The sequence below is a fragment of the Heterocephalus glaber genome, unplaced genomic scaffold (genome assembly GCF_053883595.1).
Source record: "Heterocephalus glaber isolate CG9 unplaced genomic scaffold, H.glaber_assembly_v1.0 deba00001572, whole genome shotgun sequence".
NCBI lineage: Eukaryota > Metazoa > Chordata > Mammalia > Rodentia > Bathyergidae > Heterocephalus > Heterocephalus glaber.
The window spans coordinates 20,450,255-20,466,198 of NW_028258357.1; the positions used below are offsets into that span (position 1 = coordinate 20,450,255).

Below are 15,944 nucleotides of genomic sequence, written 5' to 3' on the forward strand. Positions count from 1 at the left end.
GAAAGTAAAGTATATAGGGCAGCTACCTGTATAAATCAGGCCAAATAAAATATTGTGCAGATGTTTTACTTGAAGATAATTTTAAACAGAGGTTATTTCAAAACATGATGGAAAACTCTGGATTATTTGCAGTTTAGTTTATTATGTCCTTTGATCTAGAAAAAATACAAGATAGTCTTACCCCCCAAAAGGGAGGATAAAGGGCAAAGAAAAGAAAAAGAATGTTACTAAGATCAGCACAAGAAAGAGATAAGAAAACTCCAAGTTAATAATGTCTCCATTTGGCATGTGACATGCCACTGGATTGCTTTGATGTTACAGTTGGATGCGAAAGAGAGAAGAAAATATTTTGTACTCGGGCTAAGTTCCAGGTGCCAAGAATCCTAGCGGATGAGTGAAGAAAGTCCAGCTGAATCCGACACGGAGCTATTTGATTACTGAAACTGGAATCCACCAAAAAGGCCTACTGAGCCAGAAGCCTTCAGGTGAGGGCAGAAAACTCCGTCTCTCCCACCTGGAAAGTGCCCTTACTGCTGCTTGAAATCATGAAGTACGATTTTGAGAGCGCTCTTTGTTAGTTGGAATAGCTGCGGAAGGTCCGGGTGGAGGAGAGAGGAACTTCCAAATCATCCCCAGTGATTTCTCCTACTGAGAGTTTGCAGGGACTTATTCTTGTCCCTTTTATAAAACTGGCCCTTCCTAAAGCACCGATTTCTCTTGAAAAAAAATTCTGGAAACTACTGGGTCAGTTGAAACTACGTAAGGCAAGTTTTGCAGTTTTCTAGATAGATGTTCAAGAAATATAAACACCTAGCTGCTGTTCTGAGATACTGTTCTTCTTCAGTTTAACAAACGCTGCCAAAGGAATGAAAAAGTACATTTATAGCAGGAAATTAACCTCAGAATTTACCCCCAATTTCTGCCTTGGTGTTTGCTTGTTTGGGCAGTTGGTTGGTTGGTTGGTTGGTTGGTTTTCTGCAAAGCAAAAGATGCCACTGGTCCCCGTGTGTCCTACTTCATAAGGACAAGCTCAAAGGCTGCAGGCCATGGCACAAGGTCTGACAGGAGCTTGTCCACTGCGCACAGAAAGCAAGCAAGGTCCAAGCAAGGCCTCAGCATCTAACTTGGGGTCCACCCAGCCTGGGCTCCGTCTACACCACCGCTCAAAAACACTGTGACCCCAGGTCTGCCTCAGTCTGCTCAGCTGGAAAATGGGGACAATAATAATAATACACAGCAGGCTTATGGTCAGTATCTAATAGGTAACATTCTATAACTTAAATTTAAATGAATAATTATTAAAACAATACGAAGATTGAGGTAAGCTTATCTGTAAAATTAAATCCGTTGAGTGAATCTGCGGCTGGAAGAGCGCCTGGTACGCCATGAAAACCTGGGTGACTTGGCGCAAGGACGGCGGGGGTGAGGAGGTGAACATCTGTTCTTGAGCCCTCCTCAAAGCGCACACAGAATGTTTTCTTCTCCAAAGGGACTCACGACCCAGGAACAAGCTCGCCACAGAGCGAGGGCAATCGACGCGCAGCAGCGGTTCCGCATTAACACCCGAAAGCCAGCAGCCCAGCAGCCTGGGCGTCATCCCGGGAGGCGCCCTCCCCCGGCCGCTGCCTTCTCTTCCTTTGCCAACCAGAAAGGCTCTGTGGATCCATGTGGGAAAGTCCTCCTGCCACCCACGAGGAAACCGTGCCCCCTTCACTGCCCCCACTGAGGTCAGGGCACAGGGACAAAGGAGGCGACGCTGATGAAGACTCGAGGAGGAGAGAAAGGGCTAGGAGGGCCCTCGAAGAAGAGAGCCACCCCCAGGCCTTAACAGGGGCACCCAGGCTGGGTGGGGGCCATCGGAGGGGACCAGAGCCAGGGAGGCCCTGTGGGTTGCAGACCTAGGTCCCCAACACTGCGAATGAACAGGGACGGGGACAGCAGTCACAATGAGGGTGAACCGGACCTCAGGCCCCGCTGGGGACACCCATGACACAGCCGTGACGGGAAATCCAGACCCACCTCAGAGCTACAGCTGCAGGAGGGTGGGGACTTGGCTCGCTGTCGCCCCTACATTTGCACATCGTGGTGGAGAGGGGCAGCATCCTCCAGGAGCTGGGCGCCATCCTGAGCACTCGATGTGTCGACTGCAGCCATATTTGGGGAACAGAGTGGTAGGGCGTTGAAATAACTGGAAGAACCTCAGTTCAGAGCAACCAAAAGAGCCTAGCAGAATGAAAATTAATCAGCACAATTTCTGATCAGTGCTGTAGGAGGTGTATTTTTAATGCATCTGATTGCTGAACTCTATGCATAGATCTAACTGCTGCTTCCCGCGAACTTCAACATTAAGTAGCCTACCTGCTAAAGCCTAAGGCAGTCTTTTTCCCTAAAAGGGGACATTAGAACACCAGATCTGGAGGCAGCTGATCTTAATTTCCAAAAAGAAAATGATCCCTTGGTCTCAAAGTTTGGAATTATTGTCTTAAGAAAAGTTGGGCTGTGTTGGTTTTATTTTGTTATGCGACTTCCACTGCAGGACTTCTCAGAACCTTGGCTGGCCTGAGGAGAGCAACCAGTGAAAGGCTCCTCCTGGACACCTGCCGAAGCATCTCCCAGACCTGAGAGCGTCTGGTGAACACTATGTAGGAAATGCTGGTGTGGGTTCATTTTATTATTTTAGCTGAAATCTAGCCTGTTCCAAGCCTCAGACACCCACTTCCTCCCAAGACAAGAATCCGGAAGAAGTTTCCAGCTATCTCCTTGCTGCATTAGCTGGGGTGACGGCCGCTGGGCAGTTGATCTCACAGATCTTGTCAGTGTGCGCAGCTGTGGTCTCTCCTTGAGCAACAGAGTCCATGTGCGAGTGAAATCGCACGGGAAAACTCGAAGATTCCTTCCTTCCTGGGCCCCATGCCCAAGAGCTCTGATGGGGGAGTAGGGGCACGGGGTACTGGGCTTAAGACCCCCAGGATTCTAATGCACAGCCCAGGCTGAGGCCCCGGCTCTGTAAAGCATCTTCCCACTTAGAGCCCCGGTTAGGCTGTGCCGGGCCTAGCTCGCTTGTCATTATAATGCAGTATCATGTTTCAGAGAGAGAGGGAGGGGAGGCTCCGCAGAGAAAGAAGAGTCACTTCACTGAACTAAAACTGGCATCCGGAGCCTCACGAGTGTCCCTGAGGAGCTTGGTGTCCCCCCATGTCCTCCTGTGCATGTTTGTTGCTAAGCCCAGACTTTCAGCTGCCCGGGGCTGACTCGGCACCTATGCATCCTGAGTCCCATTCGGACTGGAGCGCCCACCCGCCGTTTAGTTATTCATGAAATATTTACTGGTTTGGGCAGCAAAGGGTGGTGAGGAATGGCTCTGGAACCATAGTTTCTATACTGGACTCCCCACCTACACCTGATTGCTACTGGGTGCCCAGCATAAGTTGTCTAACCTCTCTGCCTCAGTTTACCCATCTGTAGAGTGGGAGGAATAATCCCCAGTATTTCACCAAGTGTTGTGAGGCTTAAACAAGCAAATCCACAGAGAGGTGTAGAATAACAACTGGCACACAGAGGTTTCCAGAAAGTGCTGGCTTTTATGACTGTCTTTATTCTCTTGGGGAACAGGTCAGCTCCAGGCTTTGAGAGGTACAGAGTAGGTGAAGGCTGTGCTCCTGTTCCCCAGAAACTCACAGCTGGGGCTGGGAGACAGACACACAGATGGACGGAGTGTGATCCATGTGACTGGGCTGTCATGACGTTGTGCACAAAGCTCCAGGAAGCCCTGAGGACAGCGTGAAGGAGCAAGGCAGGACAGCTTCCCGAAAGCGGTGGCATCAGACTGGGCCTGAAAGGGTCAGGTCACAGCCCCGGGCTCCATCACTTGCTACCAGAGTGACCCAGAAGAGAAGACAGGATGAGTCGAGAATGCAACCATCAGCACCTCCCAGGAGTTTGCCAGCCTGGCAAGGCAAAGACACCAAGACAGGGACCCAGCTCCAAAGTACTCGCGGACACTGTCCAGCAGGCGGGGGCCTTGGCTTACGCAGAGGCTGGGTGCTCCATGGCATGGTCCAGAAAGGGCACCAGGGCTTGCGACCAGCAGGCCCAGGTGGGGAGCAGTGGGAGGAGGACCTGCTCTGCTCGGGAGTTTCACAAGGCACAAACATTCCAGGTCTGGCCCCTGCCTCAGCCTTTCAGGAAATCCTGTCATTCAGCCAGGACATATATCCCACTCGGACCGATTTGACCAAGACCTTGGACTCGACATTCTTCCTGTCCTAGGCAGGGCCCATCTCACCTCTGGCTCAATCCAGGAATAGGAAAGGATTTAAAAGTAAACGCTGAAATGAGAAAGATCTCGCTGGGCAGTCATCAAACGCCGTTACAATAGACAGGGCTCTGGCAGGTGCCTGACACGGCAGAGGCTCAAGGCTTGCTCAACATGCTGCGACGTTCAATGATGATTGTGCTTGGGTTGGTTTTGCAAAGCTCCTGCTCTCTGGCTGAAACCTCAGGACAGGTAAGATGAAACTTTCATACTTTTTAGTTGTTAATTTTCACAATGTGTTCAAAGGCAGTTTGTTTTCCCATCTGGACTCGCAGAACCAAGAGAAAGTTCACAGGAGAGAGGCCCAATGGAGGTGCACTGTGGTGCTGAGGTGGTACCGACCCACTTGGCTTTCTAGTCCCTCCCGGAGTCGCCCTCCACTGTGAGAACCTGTGGTTCTAGCGCTAGCATTCCTCTTCTTCTCTCGGACTTGTGTATTCTGGGTTTTGTTTCTTTCAATCGCCTCACCACTGTGAATTCCTGCCAGGCCATATTTCCAAGTGTAGAAAACAAACATGGCTGTGGAGAAATATTCTGGAGAATTCCAGGGCAATGACAGCTTGATACGGAAGTATCAGAAATGTTTATGAAATCACTGGGCTGGGTGCTGGTGCATCCCTTCTGCTTCCCTCAGAGCTGGGCAATTGCTCTGGTTGTCCCTGCTCAGACATCGGCTCCTGGGACCCTGGATAGGTCACACAGACTCATCACAGTGAGCATCAGGAGAGTCAGGCTGGATGACTGATGTAAAATGTATTTGCAATGTCTGATTTGGGCTCTCAATCCTAAACATGGACCAGGCAAATTTTCAGCAACCAGAGTCCTCCGGCTGGCTGTCTTCTGATGATACTTTTCATGAAAACATGGAAGATGGAATTACCATTCCCCCTGGGGAGTTAGTTGGGGCTGAGTTGGCATGTTCCTCTGGTGTCTGCTTAGGGCTCCACAAGTTGGCAGCTGGACCCTGAGCAGGTAACTTAACCCCTCCAGGCTTCAGCTTCCCACCTGAACTCGCTCCATACATGGTGCAACCATAATCACCAGCATTTTCATCACCAAGTGTTGGCTGTCATGCAGAAACCCAGCCTTCTCTAATGCTGAGTTTGCTTTCAGAGGGGATATGATTGTAAATACTGAATGACAGGTAAATGAGCCATTCCACTCAAAAGAGCCAATTTGAAAGCCAAGGGATTTCTTTAAAAGAGAGTAGCAAATTCAGCCTGCTAAGAAAGAAATGTCAAAATAATATCACCCTATACACCTATCCAAGAAAAAGCCCGCTTTCAAAAATATGTATATTGTAGCTGGGCCTAGTGGTGCAGACCTATAATCCCAGCACTCAGGAGGCTGAGGCAGGAGGATCATCACAAATCTGAGGCCAGGCTGGGCTATGTAGTAAATTCAAGGGTACGTAGTGAACTACATAGTGAGACCCTGTCTCATGAACCCCCCCGAAAAAGGAGAAAAAATAGAGGTGTCATTGCAGCTAAAGGGGATTAATCCAAATGTGCCTTTTATCAATCTGCAGAGTACTTCAGTGCTATTTTAGTTTGTAAGGATGGCCAAATGGAAGCTTCCAGAAAAAACAGAAATATAATTTTCCATGTGCCACTTGGGTGTGGGGAAGAGACAGGAGGGCTATGTAAGGAGTCAGAAGACCACAGCTCACGGTGCATCCTTACACAAGTCCCTGCACTGGCCCTGCCCGGTCCCCTGAGATGAGGATGCTGATGCCGGCCCTATTTATCTCCGGAGCACAGAGCCTGAGGCCTGCGGACCTCGAGCAGCCTGCTTTCCAATGTCCTTGTTTGACACACTCATGCTGAGCTCTGTCTCGGGCTCCTCAGCTGGGTGAGTGAGTAGTGACGTTGTGTCACCTTGCAGGACACGGGGCTCTAGACCAGAAATGCGAATCAGTGCTCTGCCCTCACCCACGGCCGGGACAGACACTCCTGGTGGTGCCAATGCTGAGATCTCCAGATGAGCTGGCAGCAGCAGGCCAGTCACGACCAGCCCGAACCTTTGCCATCCCAGACATCAGCAGGACCAGGCAGAGGGGAAGACTGGGCCGGCCAACATTTCCCAGGGAATTGCTAATGGGATTGGTACTCTTTGTTGTGTTTGTGCAGGGAAACCGATGTGATAAGAAGTCTGCCCTGATAATTAGGACCAAGTGTCAGTCCTGCTTGCTTAATTTGAGAGCCAAGTGCCCAGATGGTTACAGGAAGATCAGCAACTACACCATGGGAGTTCGAGATTGCAGGTACTCATCTTATGAAAATAAATCTTGGAACTCTAGGAGCTGTAACTCCAAAGGGAAACGCCTGTCTCAAAAACTGGAAAACATGTGCATGATTTTTCTCTTTCTCTAAGACTCCACTGAGCCCAAACTTGAGTGCTTCACAATTTGCAGACCTGAGTCTAACGCCTTTATTATCATCAGTTCACATGTTAACACAGCTGCCTGCATTGCATTGCATTGCATTGCACTACGTGTAAACATTCACCCTTCCTCTTCCCCTTTATTTTGAAAATGTGGGCTTTGTTCTGTTTGAAAAAATTCTAATGTTAAGCTGAGGGTCTGCCAGTCACCTTGCCAATAAGCTGGGGTCCAATACTAATTAGAACCCAGAGAAAGGGGACAAATGAATTTCAGCCAGGTGGAAGTTTTTGTGAGTGCTTTTGTTCCATTCTTGAAGGCCTCTTAGGATTCAAAACTCATAATTCAGGACCAAGCCTGACAAAGGTTGACAAGCAGTGTTGTTCACTGGCTGTTGGGTGCAGCCATGAGGCTCAAATGCAAATGCAAGTTTGTATTTAGTTAGTTCCCTAACTTAGAAAGTAAACGTTTTTCAACGAGTTCATTTTTAATTCAGGAATGAACAGTTAGCATTCTTGTGCAAAATGAAACCCTAACTCTCTTATATAGTCCCATTTTAAATTTATATTTGCTTAACAGGACCGCAGTATATTCTACAGCCAAAATCATCATTTTTAATAAGAAGTTTCCCAACACTGGCTAGTCTGGAATTAGCAACCATATGAAGCCGTTGACCGCTGAATTGTCCAAGTAGTGGCACCCCTGCAAAAATTTTCATTTTCTAAGGCCGAGGATTTAGCTCAGTGGTGCCGCCACCTACCTCACAAGTGCAAGGTCCCGAGTTCGATCTCTGGTACCAAAAAAAAAAAGCTTCATTTTCTGTTAGAATTATATCAGAGATCAAGGTTAAAATTATATGGCTGCTTTACTGAGAACGTGGTCATACTGTCTACTCTTGTTCAGGCCTGGGGTGGGCACTATAACCTATAACAAAATAGGTTGTATCCTGCCTATTCTCAACATACATGCAATAAAATTTTGTATCCATGCTCTGTTTTGAATTGAAGACTTTTGTCTGTCATTAACTTATGCTACAACAAACCCAAGATCAGTTCTTCTGTTCTGTTTTATGGCTTTTGAGTTTCTTCTTTATTTTTCTTCTTATTTTTCCTCTTCTCTTCTCCTCCTCCTCCTGCTCCTCCTCCTCCTCCTCCTCCTTTTCCTTGTCCTTCTTCTGTACTGGGGATTGAACCCAGAGCATTTGCACTGAGTTACATCCCCAACCCTTTCTTATTTTTTACTTTGAGGCAAGGTCTGGCTAAGGTACCCAAGTTGAACTCAAACTTGAGATCCTCCTGCCTTAGCCTCCTGGAGTGCTGTTATTACAGGCATGTGCCACCACACCCAGCTAAATTTGGGGATTTTCTTAAAATGACTTTATTGAGGTATGACTGACATACAAAAACCTGTACATACTTAATGTCCATAACCTAGTGAGCTTAGGGATAATTATATACCCCTGAAACTATCACAATGCCACAAAGATATCCATCACCTCTGAAAGTTTTCCCCACCTTTTTTTGTGATAAGAGCACTTAATCATAAGGTCTGCCCTATGAGCAAATTTTTAAGTTAACACTATGGTTAACTGTAGGCACTCTACTGTAGAGTAGATCTTTAGGACCTACTCATCTTATGTAACCAACATAACCAAAAGCTTTGGACCTTTTGACCAACACCTCACTTCCCCATCCCTCCATCCCATAATAACCCCATTCTCTGACGTGAGCTTGACTGTGTTACACTCTACGTAGGTGAGATCATGCGGTATTTCATCTTCCATGCCTGGCCTGTTTCACTCAGCACCATCCCCTCTAGGTTAACCCATGTTGCTTATAAATTGCAAGCTCTCCTGTTGCAAGGCCGAATGATTTGTAGGTTCTGTGTCTCCTCATTTTCTTTATCCACTCATCCATCAGCAGAAGCTTGGTTTGCTTCCATGTCTTGGCTTTCATGAATCATGCTACAACAGACACATTTCTCTTTGAGATCCTGATTTTAATGCCTTTGGATACATTCCCAGCAACTGGAGGGATGGATCTCATGCTAGTTCTGTTTGTAATATTTTGAAGAGCTTCGAGCTGAGCTTTGTGCTGTTTTCACAGTAGCTGTGCCCATTTGCATTTCCTCCAAGTATAGGAGGGTCCCTTTCCAACACGCCCTAACCAACTCCTGTCTCCAGGGGTTTTGATAGTTGCCTCCCTATCAGGTGTGAGATGCTGTCTCATTGTGTTTTTGTTTGTTTTGTTTTGTTTGAGACAGGATCTCACTGTGTAATCCAGGCTGGTCTTGGACTCACTTTTAGCCCAGGCTGGCCTCAAACTCATAGTGATCCTCCTGCCTCAGCCTCCTGAGTGCTGAGACTATGGGTGTGTGCCACCACCCCTGACGTTGTTGTGGCTTTGATTTGTCTTCCTCTGGTGATTTGTGACACTGAGCACATTTTCATATACCTGGTGGTACATTGCATGATATTCATTTCTGCCCTTCTGTACTTCCTCTGTCCACTTTTGTGAAGCAATGTCCTCAGTCTTACAGAGAAACTGTCACCTCTGTCACTAGCCTGACTGCCCGTAAACCAAGCAGCTCTGCTGTTAATCAGCTACTTTTCGGGGACTGGTTTAGGAGAAACCCTGAACTCACCCTCACACTACTCTTAACAACAGCCTGGTGGAAATTTCGGAAATGACACTGGGGAAGCACGGACTGTCTAGAAATGCTGCGGTCTACTCTGGAATAAGCCAGGCTGGCCGAGACCCCTGTACATGGAGGCTGGCATTTCACCCCCGAGGAATCGCTCTCCTACAGCTGTACACCAGCCAGCACCGGGCATTGTGCTAAGGAATCCATTATCACATCTCCTACAAGGATATTGTGGGAGATGTTGCTCACTACATTACACCAGTGGCCTCCGCCACAGAAGTTTCTACACTCATGGTATCTGTAATAAATATACCAATCCTGAGCAATGGATTCATTTTTTAGGCTCAAGTTCTTATGCATTGTGTAACTCATGATTTTTGCCTTCTTGCCTTGGCTGCTAGGACATTCACTGACCAGCATGAGGCCATCTCCACTACGCCCCAAGACATAACATGCATTTCATCTGCTAAGCTCATTTCTGAGAGCATTTTAGTTGTCTCCTTCTATCTTCAGTGTTTCTTGATTTTTTTTGTCCATTTCTAACAAATAAAAATAACTCCCAGTTTAGGTTTATTCTACCTAGAGAGCCAAATATGCTCACCCTATATTTTTAAATATATTACGTATAAAGAACTCAATAAAAGCCCAGGGCAACCCTACCCGCTAGAGTTCACCGCACTGCTCCGATTGTAACTTAACCCCTTGCTGCCCTCCCAGGTTCACCTTTGAGACTAGAACAGACTCCCAGTCTTTCCCCGGATGCCGCCACATCTGCAGGAAGGAGTATCTCCAACCAGAGTGCTGTCCTGGCCACTGGGGTCCAGACTGCATGGGTGAGTGCACAACCTGGGATTGACATTTGCTTCTCAAGGTTGTATGTCATGTAAAATTGGGAGGAACGAAGCCCACTAGAAGGAAGAGGTAAGCATCTTTTTCTAGAAATTTCCATTTCAGTCTACATGTATAAAATATTTCATGCCCCCTTTGTTTTTATAAAGAAATCAATCCAGGCATGGTGGCTCATGCCTATAATCCCAGTACTCTGAGAGGCTGAGGCAGGAGGATCCCAAACTTAAGTCCTACCTTGGCAACTCAGCAAGATCCTGTTTAAAAGTGTTTAAGGGCCAGGGAGTTAGCTCAGTGGTTTCACTACCTGCTGGGCAAGCGCAAGGACCTGAGTTCGATCCCTGGTACCAAAACAAAAAAAAGTAAAAGAGCCGGGAATTTAGCTCAATGGTTCCAGTGCCAGCCGGCAAGTGCAAGGTTCCAAGTTCAATCCTTGGTACCAAAAAATTTAAAAAATGTTTTTAAAAGTGTTTAAAAAGCTGAGGATGCTGGGGATTTAGCTCAGTGGTGCTGCCACCTGCCTTGCAAGTGCAAGGTCCTGAGTTCGATCCCCAGTACCAAAAGAGCGCTGTAGCTCAGTGTAAAGGCCCTGGGTTCAATTCCCAGTACCAAAACAAAAATTCCCAACAAAGAAATTACTTCACTGCAGTTAGAGATCTCTCTGAGAGAATTCCTTTATAAGTCAGAAAAAGGGGTATTAAAAGGAATATCCATTTTTATATTTAAAAAGATAACTTATCAAAGAGAGATCCTGGGCAATTATGATCCCAAATACTATTTTAAGAAGAAATTTCATTACATCTCAAACACTATAGTAAATAACCATTAAACATTATAAAAATTGAAGTCTTAAAACAGAATATCAAATTCTATGATGTTGAATTATAATGCTTTAATGTAAAGAAACTGTAAAGTTAACTACATAAAGTTATATGCAGTATTTGTAGGTATAGAAATTAATTCTGAAGAGTTTCTATGGTAACAAAAACTGCTAGTAAATCTAGGGCAGTGATATACTCAGATTTCTATAACCGAGCCTAATCTTTGTGGGGTGAAATTGAACTGTCATCCTCGTTACAGGTTATTAGTACTCAGGGCCTACAGCTTTGTTGTGATATGCAAATGATTTGAAATTCCCTATTGTTTGGTAGTCAAAATCAGAAATTTTAATTCCTAAATTCACTACTTGTTCCCTATCTTCTAAGATGTAATGAAAATGCCTCCCTAAGATCATGTTAAGGGAGAGATTAGTGTCTTACGCTCTGCAATATTTTTTCCCTCACCAAAGTAATGGAACCAAATTGTACACACCTTGTGAAGTTCAGAAAGATATAAAACAGAAAAATATCCACTTATATTCTTTTTTGGGGTGGGGGGTACCGGGAATTGAACTTGGGATCTTGCGCTTGCGAGGCAGGAGGCGGAACCACTGAGCTAAATCACTGGCCCCATCCACTTATATTCTGTCACATGAGGGAAACTCTGAACATTTTGGCTTATTTCAATCTTGGTCTTTTTTCTATATAACTCCTAAGTCGGTGAGCCCATATCGTATGCACAGTGTTGTCTCCTTTCTTTCTAACTACTGATGAAATTGTTAAATCAATCACAATTTCCACTTATTCAACATGACTGACATTAGGTGCTAGGGAAATCCTTGGCCCTTTCTCATCCGATGCAATTCTTGAAACAAATCTTTGAGTTGGACAGCTTTATCCTCATTTTGCTTGGAAGGAATCAGATTTGAATGTTATCTCTTGCAAATTTCCTTTCGGGATGAGAAGTGATAAAGTAAGTTCACATTCAGGGCTTCTTGGCACCAAAGGCTGCTGACTTGTCTTCTTTGTCCCATTGTCTAAAGCAGAGCTTGTCAAGAAGGGAGGAGAGAGAGACGGGGCGGGGGCACCTCCACTTTTACTTCCATCCTCTTCCATCCTAGGTCCTCCCAGCTTTACCAGTCAATGCCTCGAGTGTGCTTCCTGTCCGGGGAAGGTCAAGGTTTAGGATTCAGGCATCCTGACCCTTCTCTCTGTTAACTGCCCCGTGTTAAGTTCCACCCAGCGTGTTGACCCTGTGCATTCCTAAGAGCTTAGCACATCAGGGTCAAGTCCATAGACTAAGGGCTTTAGAGCAATTAACCTTTCAGAGTCTTTAAAGGAATGGACCTGGCCCTCCAGATTCCAAGGATTTTTCCTCTTAGTCTCATATATAGTGAGGTCTTGCAGACATCCTAATAGAGCAGAAAGGATGCTGAGATTCACTACCCCATTTCTATCTAACCCGTGGAAACTAATCTACTGCTAAGCTATGAGTCAGAGACACTGTAGACAAGAACAGGCTTAGTCTAGGACACATGACAAAGTTGGCACGTCCAACAGAGCGAATGACCAACCACAGCTAGCCAGGCAAAAGATGCAGAGCCTGCGACCAAGCTTCAGGTTTGGAACCTTAATGCAGATGGCTTCCTGCTTCTGCCTCAGTCTCCTTATCTGTCAAAGGAGGGTTAAATGTCTTACTTTACAAAACTCTAGATAAGATTCTTCAAACATTAACCCAAGTGAAAGAAAGGACTTTAGGAAAAGTCTGAACGCGCTTCCTGCCCTGGTGTTGTGTTACGTGCAAGGGAACATGGCATGTTGCACACCCAGATCCAGGAAAGTCTAGTGGAGTCTGAATATTCAGGCATTTCCTTTGAGAGCTCTCAAGGCCAGAAATGCAAAACACGAAGACCAAGGCCAGGACATCAGCCCTGTTGTCCTCTCTTTGGGGCGAAAGGGCATTTCCCTTTATCTTCCTATTCCCAACGTACTCACTCTTGTGCAAGGCTTGCTTCCTCTCAGTCAGGAAAGATAATCCCCAGTTTGGCTGTGAGTCACCCTCACACTGGAGTGAGGACAAGCGGGCCTCGCCTGTGGCTCTGCACTTCCACAGGGACAAGGCAAGGTGGGGCGGGAGCTGCTGACGGTGTCCCTCCCTCTCCCGGAGGAAGCGTTCCCAGCCTGCAGGGGCCCCTTCCTTTCCAAGGAGCCACAGACGGCTCTCTCTCACTCACCAACTCGGGGTGCTTCGAAAATTAGGTCCCAGAGCCTTCCTCAAGTAAGAGAGTAAGCCCAGAGTCAGCGCTGAAAACAAAAACCACGATGGAGAAGAATTATCCACCGTCTTCTAAGATACAGAGTAAGGCATGAATTCTCACATAGGGCTGGCATCCTGACATAAGCCAGGCCTTTTTACTTGAATTGAGCCTTCTTCTCCCTCTTAAGATTGGCACTGCTTTATCAAATGTACTTCTGGAAGTCTTCTCGTTAGTGCAGAAATGTATTTTTAACTGTGAAACTTAATCATGTTTGAACAGCAAATATTCTACTTAAGGAGAAATAGGTTTTTCTTTTTCTTCTTTTTTTTCAGTATTGGAAATTGAACACAGGGTGTTCACACTACCGCTAACTCCATTCCCAGCCTTTGTTTTGTTGTTGTTGTTCCTGTGTGTGTGTGTGTGTTTGTGGGGGTTTTGACACAAGGTCTCGCTAACTCCCTAAGTTGCCCAGGCTGGACTCACAGTTGCGATCCTCCTGGCTCAGCCTCTCAGTGGCCTCGGATTCAGGCCTGTGCCACTATTCCCAGCTTGAGATAGAATTTTCATTTGTACATCTTGTTCTTTTTATTGCACCATGAATTTATGGGCTTTGAACAACAACTCAGAGGAGCAGAATTCCAATGTATGCAAAGCGGTCACACCCAAACTCAACTGTGGCCAAGACAACCCTAATTCAGAGACAAATGGTCTGAGTTTTGAGTTTTTGTGGGGTTTTTTACTAAATTCCTCAACATTCATTCTTTATGCTACACAGGTTGCAAATCACAGACAATGCAGATTGAAACCATTCTTTCAGGCATCGCTTTTTTTCCTTTGAGTGACAAATAACATGGAGTTCACAGTCAGAATCTGTTTCACTTCCACTTCGGGGCAGGTGATGGTGTCCAGGGATACACGGGGACTATCAGCAAGCTTGGCGTGACTTCTGCCAGCCCTGTGCAGCGAGGCTCTAAGGCAAGGTAGCGACATGCGAAAGGCACCTCGAGGGCCTCCGAGGAGGTTAAGTCACAGGGTGGCCGCTGGCTGCTCGCTGGGCAGGAGGTGCATTATCTTCCTCTAGAGAAACAGAGGCTGATGATTTACTGACAGCTCCTAACAGCTGAATCTGCTGGGTGAGAAAAGTCTCAGTACCAGAGACCGCCAGAGCAGTGGTGACCCAAAGAAATGTCATAATGGCCTCAGATCGTCTCCTCAGCACCTCCAGTCCCACAGAGCCTCAGAACTGCCCGCGTAGCACATCCTGCAATACCTCTTTCAAGTGCAGGTGCTGAGAAGGCTAGTTTAGCATCTTCATTCTTTCTTCGGTACCAGGGATTGAAATCAGGACTTTGCACTTGCCAGGCAGGTGTGGTGCTGCTGAATTAAATCTCCAGCCCCTACCATCTCCATTCTTAATGGGGGTTGAGGTGATAGAAAATGATTTGAGAAGCAGGAAACAAACTTATTCTTTTGCCTTACAAATGTATTTCAAAACCAAACAAATATTTTCATATATTTTTAAGATATTTCAAACAGGCCATAAAATGATGATTCCTTACAGCCCCACACTCTTTCCATCTTCTTCTGAAGTTCTTTCCAGGGTTGGCCAACTCATAAAAATCAAGCATTTATTGAGTGCCTACAATAGGCTGCACATACAGAGGACCCTCAAGTTACAACCAACCCAACATAGGGACAACTTGGGTTACAACCAGAATTTTAGTTTTAACTTACAACCAAAGTCTTGAGTTATGACCCAAATGCCAGCCGCTTGTGCTTCCAGACGGTCTCAGATACAGTTTTAACCCTTAAGGGGTTCTGGAAGGAACATGACAGCATCCTCTCCTGTGTGGGGTTCACTGAGAAATCCTGGGCCGGTGTCTCTCTAAGGACACTGAGATCTGCCTGTGTGCAGGGGAGAGACTTTGAAGGCTGTGTAGAGGAGCTTGAGCCTTCACTGACCAACTTGAGTTACAACCAGCCCTCGGGAATGAATTGAGTTCATAAGTCAAGGGTCCACTGTACTCACGTATATGATAGGACCCACTCCTAATCACGTATATTCCTAACCCCAAGGAGCTCCATCAACAAAAGCAGATGAGGGAAAACAGTTGTCCCTGGGAGCCCAGGGGAGGACTTGGGTGGGTTTGGCAGTTTGTCCTGTGGGCCTGTTCAGCTAGACTGTGTCACCTCCCTCGGGCCCAGCCTCCAGAGGGCTTGGACATACGACCCTGCAGGGCACATGCACATACATACCCAAGTCTCAGCCTCTGCCTTTAGCTCAGGAAGTTGCACTGAAAGCCACAGGAAGATAGAGTGAGGATGAAGCAATTCCTACTGTGAAAAACGTCACAGCCTCTGCAGAATATTTAATGTGGAGGCTCAGTAAAATACCCAGGAGACAGAAACTCCCAACTAGCCTTCAATCTATCACTGGCAAAAGTCCCATGAACCATGAATGGCTGGCAGGTCACTCATCTCAATGAGCAGAACTTATCTGGGCCTTGAAGCTTCAGAAATAAGCACTCAGGTGGCCTCACCAGCCACTTCCTGCCACAGCAAGAGGTGTGCAGGCTCCTTTCTGCCCTGGCTAAACCTTATTTTATTTTCTCATGAAAGCACAGAAAGAAATCATTGCCTGTCTTGAAAATAGTAGCAGATATTCAATGAATGTTGAATAAGCC

General features: G+C 46.5%; 1 protein-coding gene across 8 annotated transcripts in view; it reads left to right on the plus strand.

Annotated features, from left to right (window-relative positions):
* Positions 1–3,840: 3,840 nt before the first annotated feature.
* Stab2 (stabilin 2) overlaps positions 3,841–15,944 on the plus strand; it is a 152,451-nt gene continuing 140,347 nt past the window's right edge. For 5 of the 8 annotated variants that reach the window (XR_002394978.2, XR_002394977.2, XM_013072262.3 and 2 more), the window contains exons 1-3: positions 3,844–4,507; positions 6,445–6,578; positions 10,056–10,171. Coding sequence is in view for 5 of the 8 variants with exons in the window: in XM_013072262.3 (XP_012927716.2) it covers positions 4,430–4,507; positions 6,445–6,578; positions 10,056–10,171 (328 nt within the window). In the remaining 3 variants the exon portion in view is untranslated. Of the gene's footprint in view, positions 4,508–6,444; positions 6,579–10,055; positions 10,172–15,944 lie in introns of all 8 variants that reach the window. The other 3 variants (XR_015443579.1, XM_021258401.2, XM_021258399.2) reach the window with 3 other exon arrangements.